This window comes from Hippocampus comes, unplaced genomic scaffold (assembly GCF_001891065.2).
Source record: "Hippocampus comes isolate QL1 unplaced genomic scaffold, H_comes_QL1_v1.1 scaffold5, whole genome shotgun sequence".
Lineage (NCBI taxonomy): Eukaryota > Metazoa > Chordata > Actinopteri > Syngnathiformes > Syngnathidae > Hippocampus > Hippocampus comes.
The window spans coordinates 598,885-611,305 of record NW_017805701.1 but is presented as its reverse complement, the minus strand read 5'-3'; the positions used below and the strand labels follow the sequence as shown (position 1 = coordinate 611,305).

Below are 12,421 nucleotides of genomic sequence, written 5' to 3'. Positions count from 1 at the left end.
TGCGCACATGCGCGCGAGTACTCTTTTGGATCGGCGCTGCAAACATCACCAACCCACCCACCACCCCATCGCCCCCCCCCCTCCCCACCGAAGCACGTGTGCAAGGAGACGGGAGGTGCGATGCGAGTGAATTTGCACCGTTTTTGTGTCGGACTTTACTTCATATACACGACGGCCCTTCCGACCAAACTCCGTGAAAATTTCTGTGCATTTAAGAGTGTCTGGCAGGTTAGCACAGCTTACTTCGATGATGACCAAAACGAGTTGGCGTTCTCATGTTATCAACTTAAATGTTGATAATGAAGCCGATGATTGGGAGAGTGGGTGCCATTTGTTTTAGGCGCAAAAAATAAGACATTTAACGACTTTCCTGCAGGTGATGCTTAGGTAGGCAACTATCTGGAAGGATTTTTGCATCAACTTCTCTTTATGGCCTTATTCGTTCAAGTTCTGATTGCGCTTTGCATGGTTCCAAGTTTCACGTCACTTGTGATTTAAACGGATGACAACCGCTTCACAGGTTCAACATCGCCCTCTTGTGGCGACTTCGGATTGCGTCACTTGTGGGGCACAGCTTGCGATTTGATAATGTTGCTGTAGGCCTCTTTGCAGCCTTCATGAACACGTTTCAGTTGAATTATGGGAGATTGCTGCACAGCCAGTACTTGCCAGAAATCTCTTCGCACTTTATACTGTCATGTTTCGGGCACTGCCAGCGGTTGCCTGAAATCTCTTCAGCTTCTTTTAAGAAGGATGTGAAGACTTGATTTTCATTTCGTCACTTGCAATGCGTCCGATAACTTCCACAAGTTCCTGCAGCTCTTTGTTCTTGTTAATGTAAACCTCATCTCCACGAAGAAGGGTTGGAGGAGCAGAAGAGTCTCCGGGCTTCTTTGGGGCATTTCAATTATCCAAAAGTCCCTCCTGTACGCTGCCGCCTGTCGCCCCGTCAGTGTTAATGTTTTAATAGCGCGTGAGCACGCACGGGCACGGACGCACACGCATGTTGATTTATAGTCACGGCTGCGCTTCACCGCCTAACCGTGCTGAAATATTCATGCCATATTTATCCACGCGAATGACGCCTCGCGCATTCCCTAGGAGGGAGGAATTAGCTTGGCGAGAATGATTCGTGACCCCCCTCACATGTCATCAAAGCCATCAACGTGATATCTGTACTCACGCCTGACTTCATTCGTTTTTATTTTGAGAATTGTATTCGTCACCCCAGAGTTGGGAGACTGTTGTCATGTGTCGGGACCGTCGCTACGAGCCAGAAATTGCCACTTCTCCTTTGATGTTGCTGTGGGGCTCCTCCGTCTCCTCCAGCAGTTTTATTGTTTTCATATGAATAATACAGGGGGGACATTGTTGTGATGTCACATGTAGGACACAGCCAAGAAAGCTTTGCAGCCTCTTGTTGATATTATTGTTGACCTCTTCCCAAGCTCCATGAGCACTTTTCGATGTCAAGAATATGGGAGATTGCTGTCTTATATAGGACATTGCCAGTACTGGACAGAAATGAAAAATATGGGAAATTGCTGTAATGAGTAGCATTTGGACTTGCCAGTCATGAGGCATAGGGGAGATTTTGGTCACGTGTAGGAAAACAGCCAGTAATTGCCAGAAAATTCAGGACACTCCTTTTTTAATGGCGCACTCTTTGCAGCCTCCTCGAACAGTTTTTGAGACGAAAGCGATAAGAGAATTGCTGTCGCTTGTAGGACATAGCCAGTCCTTCACAGAAACCCCTGCATTTCTATTTGGATGTTGCCATTTGACAGCTATAACACGGACATATACTCTAGTGGAGCTAAGATAGAGCATAGCAAAGGACACACAGGCAAAAATGCATTCCCGTCATATGCTAGTTTCCTCGTAATTCACCGCACTATTGGAATTCCGATGAGGGAGGGGGGGCGGCTGTTATTATTGATCGGACCGGCGGCAGTGCAATAAATCTGCGACCGCTCGGTACGTCCGAGTAAGAAATGAATCTTTGATACAAATGAGCATCATCGCTTTTCGCCCAGAAAGTCCAAATGGAGATCAAATTGAGCGTAATTGCCTTCCTCGCTTCTTCTTCTTCTTCTTCTTTGCGGTTACGTCAACTAAAATGAACCGCTTTAGATAACTCTGCATGGAGAAACTTTTCAAGTCAGACATCCACGAGGTCCTATTTGGAAATTCATTGGAAATTTGCAGCAGTCTGTCTGTGGCCAGCCTACGAGTGATATGATCTATTAATGCTGTGTAAGCTCCTCGTCTAATTAGTGTAAATTGACGGATGATTGGCGAGGTCCAAACACTGATCGATCGGCGTCCCTGCACTGGGACACTTCATTAATGTCATCCGTCCTCCTCTAATTCATCCATATGATATGTCCTCCTCCTCCCTTCACATTTAATACTTCCGCTGTGAAGCGTTTGATATAAAATGATATTAAGGTGTCAAAATGGAAGGAAGAGATGCCATTTTTATCCTTTGTCAAATCCCGTTATGAAAAAAATAATCCATGTGCCCCGCCCCAGTTCATAAAAATGTGACATGTTGTAAATGTTTGCGACCACTTGGTTGTCCCACTTCATCGCACAGTAACAAAAGGATGAAAAATACAAAGAATTTTGATAACATCTGCCAGGCTCACGTTTCGCACAGGAAATGTCCTTTTCCACTCGTCATCGATTCTTCTTCGCCAGCTAAGATGTCCGTCACCCCCGCCTTGTCAGTCGACGGATGGAGTGACTGGATGAAAAATGGATGGAATGGGCTGGAGCCGGAATTAAAAATGAACATCTGCTATACCGGGAAACACTCTGCAAAAGAGAAGAGGAAATTAGAACTTGCTTTCTTAAAGGTGGGGTCGGGGGGGGGGGGGTCAAATCAAATATTTGTTTTTTGAAATATATTCCTGGATACATGTTTGAGGACTATTGCTGGAAACATGCAAAGACTGAACATGATGTCATAACCATGACGATATGATTGCAACAAAGATTTTCGCCATTTCAGGTTTCCTAATTTGGGACATGGCAAAAACAAGGCCCACACAGTTACCCACCCCTGTCCCCAGGACCTTGAGCACCTTCATTCATAAGCGAGCTCACCTGAGCATATGTCGTCCAGTTCTCCCACCTCCTCCTGCACTCTGAGGAGGAGGAGGTCCTGCAACATCTCCTGTTGTTGATCCTCCGAGTCCACGCCAAGGAGGTGCAGGTGGTGCTCCCGCAACCTCAGCAGCGCCCGACCTACACCACACAACTTATCATTCTAATAACCTCCGAGATGTGATTTACCATTCAATCTCAAAATTTTCTGCGGAATGTCAACCTGGAAAATTTCATATTTACTATTTTTACAAAGTGAAATCTTAAAAAAATAAAATAAAATACGGCTTAACATTCAAAAATGGTTTGCCATTAAAAACGGGGGGAAATGGAGAAAAAAAAAAACAAATATTGAAAGAAAAAAAAACAGCGACTTTGAGAATCTGCGTGTGTTGAATCGCGAGTATATCAGGATCAACTGTAGTGTCAATTTGTAATATCACTAATCACCACCAGATGGCAATCTTGGCTTAATTATGCTCACTGTCTTTTACTGCTCTATACAACTCGAGCGGGCCCAATATTTTCAACGGATTTTGAATGATATGGAGGAAAAACATTGTCCCACAAGAAGATTAAAGTTTTGAGTGAGTTAATTTTTGTGAAAAAAAAATACACAATGAGTTCTTGCACTTGATATTGGTTTTCTGTTCAGCAGATTTGTGCCGTATTTCAAACGCATTTTTTTTTCAGCAAAAACTAAAATTAAATAACACAAAATAAAACAAAAAATATATCTTTTTGGGGACATTTTTGATGAAAATACCTGATATGGCATGTTTCATCACAGCCTTGTGGAGCACACCTACGAGGCTGGGATAGCACTTTTCAATCCACTCCAGCACATCTTGCACCGACCACGACGACACCCGCTTGGACGCTTCCATCGCCATGACTACAGCATCAGCAATACCCCCCGCGCCGACAAAGAGGCTACAAGCTAAAAGACAGAAAACATCATTATTAAAGCTGAACAAAACACATCAAGAGAGGACACACATCCCCCACGTTCCTTGTATTGAGGTTTAAATGTCATCGCACCAATGCTATTGCTTTTGATTAGCTACAGGAAGGCCCGACATGGTAACAGTCATCAGTAATATTCTGCACAGTCTACGCTCAAGCAGACATCATTTTTAAACATTCACGACATTTTTCTGGCTATTATTATTACCATGCGTCACCACAAGCACCGGTATTGATTTTGAAGGCGATCCGCAATTTGAGGAAGCAGTGGTGAGAGGTCAGAAAGAAATAAAGATAGGAGTACGGTACATGCTCCTTGTCAGCACTATCGCAATGGAGGAACCAGATTGATTTTGACTATGTTACACTAGAGTGTAAAGGTCCCATTAAGTCCTTTCCTGCGCTGGACCAGTCCCCGAGATGATCATCTTTAAACATCATATTTTTTGCTATAAAATGTCAAGCCAAGAAGGATACTATTGATTTTACAGGATTAGCCCAAGTTATTTTTAATACTCTATTTTCAGTTTAAATGACAAGCAAATATTTAGCATCCTAAACGATAATTTTCAGTGTCTCCACTTGAGGTAGCGCTAAGTTAGCCTAGGGTGCGATGGCAAAATTGGCTGACATGGGACGACATGAAGGGAAACCAAGAGTGAAATCCGCTGACGTTCCTGGGAGGAAAATGTTATGTTTGCTACAACAAATCCTCCCAGGGGTGAAAAAAAACCTGCTAAATTGTTTATATGACCTTTACAGTGAAATGTAGGAATGTCATTTCTTGTGTTAATTAGTGGAGACGCCACAGTCACACTGGGCTCATTTGCATACACTGAAAACATTTAAGGACTTTAAACGTCAAGGTGACGGTGAAGAACACCAGCTCTTCTTTTTCTGTGTTTTAAATGAGATTTATTGCGCTTTTCACAATTTGACACAAGCTCCCGTGTCTCTTATATGTAAGCTCATCTGAAAAATACAGTTATCTGTTGCAGCGATGGCTGTTTGAAAGTGCTCTATAAATACAGTTGAGTTGAGTTGATATTTCATGCAGTGATACTTTGTAGAACTTGAGACGTAATTATTTTGTCTCGTTTTCAGAAAGTCAGAAAAATAAAAATTAACTTGGGTCTGTCATTATACCTGTGAAGTCTTTTTTTTAACCGACGCAATGCCGCCATCTTGCGACAAGTCCAGCCTTCTTCAATGGACAACAAAGATTTTGCTCCATAATTTCACAACCTTTATTCGGTTTAACAACTGTCGCCGCCGTCAATTAAACACATAACATCTTTTTTTCTGATTTGTGATAATATCAAACCCAAGTCACATTTTTGCTTTCCTTGCGTCACAGGCACATAAGACGAACACATGTACATCTTCGACAACATTCTGTCATGTTGTGATGGACAAACTAGGCGGCCTAGGCCCCGAATTGTAACAATTATTCTTGTTTTATCATTTAAGTCTCATTTATGCTAATTTGAACATTTGAAAATAAAACCAGACAAAATAAGCGAATATTTTAAGGAGTCCGGTGACAGAGTACGCCAACAACGTACGACAAACCAGCAAATGTCCCGAAGTCAGAGTGAACCTTTTAGTTGAATTATTAACTTATGAAGCAGTCTTTTCTTCTTTGTTTTACCTTCTTCCTGGAGTCTGTGCGAGAGAATGTTTTGTGGTTCTTTGAAAACTATGACGGCAAAACTGCTTGCCGAAACTTGTCCAGAAGGAAGGCGACCACCTGGTCGGAACCGCACCCTCATCAGGTGTGTTCAAGTGTGCTGGGAATTTACAATTGACAACAAGCCCCTTTAAAAACATTATAAAGAATAAGAAAAACAAATTTCAAACCGTTTTTTTTTTCTCTGCAGTTAATGTTAAAAGCACAGGAAGTTGACTTTTGTTGCAGCGTCAGTTTTAACGGAACCAACAAGAACAGGCCGAAAAGTTGACTTCAAAATAAAATCCCGAAGTACTTTAATTTCCTCGCAAAGTTAATCACACGGATGCGGGACATTTTATTGACTAATTAAAGTTACTTACTGTGAAAGAATAGCTAACATACATACGTTAACATATTATTTGACTAGTGCGTATATTGCTGGACGGTTCTGACGTGTGAAGCGTACACCGGAAGTGCTCCTCCTTCCCCCCAGTTGGACTTGACATGGCGTCGGCAGCAGGAGCCAACACGAGAGACTAGCGACACTGTTCGCGTCGGAGCGACGTGTAGTTTATCGCACTTAGGTTATTTTGTAGGACTTAACAGTAGCTTTCTTCTCTAAAACACAAAGCGCCCGTCGGTGAAATTCATAAAAGTGACATTTGCCACCTTCGACTCGGTTGTAATCACGTCGCCATGAACGGGAAGTCGGCCAACGGCTCGGCGGGCGGAATGGCGTGTATCGACGGGCTGCCGCCGCTGCCCAAGAGCCTGAGCGGTTTGCTCAACTCGAGCGGTGGCTCTTGGAGGGACATGGAGCGCATGTACATGAAGAAGACGATGATCCAGGACGACCTAAGCCGAGGACGCAACAACGCCGACAGCCTGCTGGCCAGCAAACCGGCCAACCTTGACGCCGCCCTGGCTCTGCTGCGGAAAGAGATGGTAACGTTGTGGAGGCAGACTCCCTTGATTATCACACGTATTTTGATTTCACCTCGCGCTTTGTTTATTTATACAACCCTCTCATCGCTTTACGTGATCTTTTTTTGCTATTAGTGGCATTGAATGGTAAATTCGGCTTCTACGTTGTGTGCAGTTGACGACCTCGATCCAAACAAATGGCAACTTTCAAATCTCTTTCGAGCCCCCTGCAACTGACTGTCTTCTGTGATTCTGTGACTGCCAAGTGATTTAAATGCCAGACGCCCTCAAGAAACATTTTTATATCACAAAGCTTTTTAAACGTAGCCCAAACACAATTATTGATTTCATTTGTCCATTTTGGAGTCGTTTGACAAATGTGGTTAATGTGCAGCTCATTCTCTGAAACAAGCCAAAATGCAACTTTTAAAAGTGCCAATGTATAGTTGGTCAACTCTCGATTTACACATGATTTAAAGTGAGTCAAAAATATTTGGGGGCCAACCGATTAATTGGTCGATTTAAATTATTGGCTTTAAAATGGGCAAACGATTATGTTTTGTTTTTGTTTTTTTGCATTCCAACATAATACAAAGGTAAGAACATTCAACCCCCTCTCCTCCAAATGAATAAATAAGTAAATAAATAAACAAATAGAACGGCCAATTTGTTTAGGTTGTAAAATTAAACAAAAAATAAATAACAAAAAAAACAACTGTTCTGCTTGTGGAACATATCTTTATTGGTGTAAGCGTTAAGAGACCAAAAACAAAGTTACTTGATTCATTCTTTGTTTGTTTGTTTGTTTTTTTAAACTGGACAGAATTTTATTCTGCCAAATCCCAAAAAATATCCATAACGGAGGGTCCCTAATTACTGTTACAGAGAGAGTTTTTATTGCAGAAAACAGGAGTCCTTGATGGCTAGCATTTAAATTCATGTCTGTTTACAAGTTTCAAACTTGTATGTTTTCTAAATGACGTATGGCATTCGTCGACGCAAGTGAAGCCTCGAGCTCTTCTGAATATGCAATTGTTGTACAATTACCATGATCAACTTGACCTGGCATGCTTTTATCGCGCACAATAGAATGCTTGACATGTCGAATAGAACACCCCACCGCTTCGCTTCCTTGCCTGCGGCCCAGGTTTTTCCCGATCAGCAGCCAAGACCGGCTTTCGTGAAGTCGTCTTCGGTAGTTCCGCCGACAACAATCGGTCACTTGATGGAAAACATCATCTCTTTTGCCAGGGGCGCAGGATACGAGCGCTGCTAAAATTCTTATTTAGGTTTTATCTGTTTGGCGCACGGCCGCACTCTTGAGTGGTCACTCCCCAGTTTACTGATAGCGATTCGAGCAAATCCCGACTAGCACGCCGGTGATTTGTTGACTCAGGCAAACACGGTCGACCTCGGGTCAAACAATGCGCATTTGTCGGCTGGATGGCAAGCGGGCAAAGTAACGTTGAAACGTGGCGCTCAGGCTAGCCTGTGTCATATTACCTGTCATTAAAAAAAAAAAAGTACAAGAAAACAAAGCTCCCTTTTGATTCACACCGTCAGACGGGTAGAAACAAAAGCAAGATGACAGCAGCGCTGTCGCTAGTTCAACAAACAGAGCGCGGTATTTACTTTGAAAGAGTCGACTGATTTATATGGCAAACTTTCCGCGCGGCAAACTGGTTGGGTCTGAATAAACTGTGCCAAGTTATGAACTCGGTTTACTTGGGTCTAAATGGCGACATGACCTAACGCATCCAACATTTGCTTGGTGGGTATGCCAAAAAAAGTGTGACCACTCATGACAACAAAAAAAGTCCCTTTTATACCAGCATTAAAAAATGTCATGAGCGACAAAATATATTCCTGCTAGCAGTAGTCTAGAGAAGACCAAATATAACACGGGAAAAAAAGCTAGCTAGTTTGCTAAATCACCCAGATTTGGCCGTACTGTTTTTTTTTTTTGGAATTTGTTTGGGGTTTTTTTTTAGGTTTGGCAATTCTGTAAATTTATTTATTTATTTATTTATTTATTTATTTATTTATTTATTTATTTATTTATTTATTTATTTATTTATTTATTTTTGTGCTGGCATTAAAAGTCCGAAATTTCTTTTCCACTTGAGCAACAACATTTTTAAAGCGGATAATAAAAGCTGTCATGCTTTGTGTCCTAAGCATCTCTCCTGGTTAGCTTTGTACTAAAACGTGATTACAAGTTTAGCTCACCGTAGAGTAAAATTAAACAACGGAGCGTTTTTAGTAGTGCCTTCAAATTTGAAATAACCCTTTCAGGGACAGCGATCACTCCAGTGGACAACTAATTATGTGATCAGGTTACAGGGTGTATGAAAGCAAAGATCGAGCAACCAAAGTATTTCGTTTTTGTGGGTGCCGCCCTCCAGGTGGGCTTGCGTCAACAGGACATGTCGCTGCTGTGTCAGCTCTGGTCGCTGCACGAGTCCATCCAGGAGTACAAGGGCAGCTGCCAGGACTTGAGCGCCGCCTCCGGCCTCGGCATGATGGAGAACGGCTACTTCGACGAGGACGATGAGTATTACGCCGAGCCGGGCGCCACGCCCACCGGCGAGCACCCCGACAGCGGCGGCATCGGGGCGGAGGAAGCGAGCAAAAACGACGCGGGGGTCGGCAAAGATGACAGCTGGGAGTCCTTTCGCGTCACCATCTGATGCCGCCACGTGGTAATTTTTTTTTGCACCGGGGAATGTGATGCCCTTGTGGCGCCCCCTATAGTCAAAACTTTCATGCTGCAAGGGGCCCGGCCTGGAGCTTCATCATACTCGATGGAGTCGTATCAGACTTGTTTACTTAAAAAAAAAAAAAAAATCAGAATATACTGTTTGTATGTTTGATGTTTTTTTTATTCTAAACTTAAGCCGGTCACTTATTATATCCGGTGGGGTTTACATATAAATGTATGGACAAAGTTATTTATTATATAATATTAAAAAACACACACACACACACACAATATCCGCCCCTGGAAGTTTCAGAAGTTTGCGGCCAAGAATGAATTTGTTAACCAACCGATCGTGACGATCTCGAGAGGGATGATAATACGATAAGGGGGGACGGGGGCTTATAAGTGTTGTGTGAAAATGGCAAAAAATAAGACTTACGGTTTGAGCGTAGCAAAGCGTTGGACTGTGACATCGGAAATGGAATTTGTTGAGCAAAACTGTGGAATGATCTTTCCAGGCGCCCTTTTTGTTCACCATTCGGGCTAAAAATTGAAACCGAACAAGCGTTTTGTTCGCACACTTTTGTTTGCTTGTGAATGCCAGCTAAAAGTTTTCGGTTGGATGGCACTTGCATACTTTTCGACCAGGCCGGGATTATGATTTACGATTCCAGTGAAGGTATCGGGAATTGAATCTATTTGAGAGGAATGATTTTACGAGGTGGCCTTCTGAAATTTCCGAGTAGATTATGTAGTTTTAGCGACAACGTCAACACCCCGCGAATATTTTCGACGAAAGCGATCAGACTGTCGCGGACCACTACAGCAGCACAATTTTGTTGAAGTGCTCACAAGAATGAAAAATTGTTGCGGGTTCGTAGTTAGCATCTGAATGTCGCACTCACGCCACACGGTCAGTTCGTTCTCTTTTGTCATCTTTTAATTGGACGGCGCAGATGCTACTCGTGCTTGACTGCGTTTTTCTTTGTCTTTGCGTCGCCAACCGTCGCGTTTCGAACATCGATGTCTGTATATTTCGCATGACCAAAGACAGCGTGGCACTTGGCAATACCATGACTACATCTGTGAAATGTACAAAAAAAAAAATCTCCAAGAATGTCCATAACGTAGCGCAGGGTTAGCTGTGCCTTTAGCTTATGCTAATGAGCGATATTAGCAGAGCTAAGATTTTGTTAACTCAGTGGTTCATTAGCTACACCTGATCCAATACAAGTACGTAACTTCATTGCGATTGGTCGTTCGTCATTTATTTGTGCCTACAACACAAGTCACAATTTTATTTGGGTAATGTGGGAAATTTTGTGCGCTCGTAACTCTGCTCGAGAACTTGACGTGGGCCAACAAAATGGTCGCTCTGTCTTCAATTTCTGAGAAATGTATTCACTGGTGTACCTAATGAAGTGACTGACTGGAAAACAACAGCGAACGATCAAGGAATATCGAAATGCAGCTTTATCGGTATCATATCCAAAACACTTTAATATCGTAATGTACTGAATGTTTTTTTTTGTCTCACCCGTATAAATGTGTCAACAAGTCATAGCAGTGAAATCCGAATAACGATGCACACTTGTCATTGGATGTCTTCACTACCAGTGCCTTCATGAATCAAGTGGTGACTAAAAACGGGATGCAGGCTAATCACGCTTCCGGCGAAAGCTAACCGCACTGGCAATGTAGCATTTTAACACTTTGAAATGTCTCACGAGTGTTGGAAAAAAAGGAAGCCGTCGACCGTATCCGATTATTTAAACGAAGCAAAAGTACTCACTCTGTAAAGACACAATGCAAAATTTTAAAACACACTTTGTCATCATTCTCCGGTCGGTTTTCACATTGGTGGTTATTAGCCGTTATGCTACATGCTATTTATGCTCTGTGAACTGTTTTTGTGTATCTTAACTGAGTCTTAACGAATTGTATTGCTTGTATTGTATATCGCGAGGCTTTGGTTAAGCAATGACATTGTTCCACTTTTTGGCGATTCAAGCTTGGAAATGAATCTCAAACTTCGCTAGCTTGACGTTTTACCTCCTCTCTGTAGCATACATTGGTCCAAGTAGGTCTAATTATCTTGAGGCTGCTCCAAGTTAAATATTCTTTTCAACACAGAAAATGCAACAACTACCGAACCAACACCAGAATGCTTGAAATTGTACACCAGCAACTCGATGCTAACATATTAGCGCCCCGTCGATAAATTGACATTTGTCATGTTGTAGCACAAAAGTCTTACAATACAGCCTCAAACATTTCCATGACATCATGAATGGGTGGTTTTAAGTCATACTCCGCACCTGTAAGCTTTACTACCACGCACAAGTGACGCTTTTGAAAAAATAAGCATTAAATCGCAAACGAATCTTCCCGCTGCTAACATTAGCTTAGCACATAACGCCGTGCTTCCGGATTGTAGCATTTTTCTTGAAAAATGTCTTTTTTTTTTTTTTTTTGCCAGTTCATTACGCTTCCTAATCGCGACATGGTGAATCGTACAATGAAGGTTTTCATCGGGTGCTGTTGTTTCCGACTCGTCATTCCTCTGTAAACGACGACACCCGTGTTTCCGTTTCTGGATGATATCAGTTAATAAAAGGATTCCAGATGTTTCCACACATTTTTTTTCAGCATTTTATTCCACAGAAGGCTGAAAAATGAAAAACACAACACGCCCGAATATACAGGATGAGGGTGCAGGAGGTCCTCCTCCTCCGTGTGCGTCTTCTGGCCTACTTTTCTCGACGTTCCCTGAACGCATCGCTGCGTGCTGTGCATTTCAATGCGTCGATCTGCATTTTGGGCGGCTTTGAAACCGGCAGCCTCTCCCACAACAGGTGCTTCTGCTTCCTAACTACCGATGAGCACAACACGCACATGCACAAATGGGTCAATGCATTTGTTTCCCTTGTTATAAAAGTGGATCTCTACTATTTCGAAGGAAATTGGTTGTGCCGGTATTTTACATTTATTCCGATGATGGTGCCACAACACTTTAACTGATAGTGGAACACAAATGGTGCAGCAAC

General features: G+C 42.6%; 2 protein-coding genes across 2 annotated transcripts in view; one reads left to right on the top strand and one right to left on the bottom strand.

Annotated features, from left to right (window-relative positions):
* Positions 1-5,912, bottom strand: part of LOC109523479 (exostosin-1) — a 67,965-nt gene extending 62,053 nt beyond the window's left edge. Inside the window, exons 1-4 of the mRNA XM_019882659.1 lie at positions 5,729-5,912; positions 3,878-4,051; positions 3,112-3,252; positions 2,652-2,820 (exon numbers count right to left, since the gene is read on the bottom strand). The gene's annotated coding sequence lies outside the window, so the exon portion shown is untranslated. The remainder of the gene's footprint in view (positions 1-2,651; positions 2,821-3,111; positions 3,253-3,877; positions 4,052-5,728) is intronic.
* Positions 5,913-6,225: 313 nt separating this feature from the next.
* fam89a (family with sequence similarity 89 member A) lies at positions 6,226-12,010 on the top strand. The gene is made up of 2 exons (XM_019882667.1): positions 6,226-6,694; positions 9,079-12,010. Exons 1-2 carry the CDS (start codon positions 6,446-6,448, stop codon positions 9,361-9,363), a joined length of 534 nt encoding a protein of 177 aa, XP_019738226.1. The 5' UTR covers positions 6,226-6,445; the 3' UTR covers positions 9,364-12,010.
* Positions 12,011-12,421: the final 411 nt, after the last annotated feature.

Coding starts and splice junctions, on each gene's coding strand:
- fam89a (XM_019882667.1), top strand. CDS start 6,446: ATGAACGGGAAGTCGGCCAACGGCTCGGCGGGCGGAATGGCGTGTATC. Junction 6,695..9,078: donor CTCTGCTGCGGAAAGAGATG/GTAACGTTGTGG, acceptor GCCGCCCTCCAG/GTGGGCTTGCGTCAACAGGA.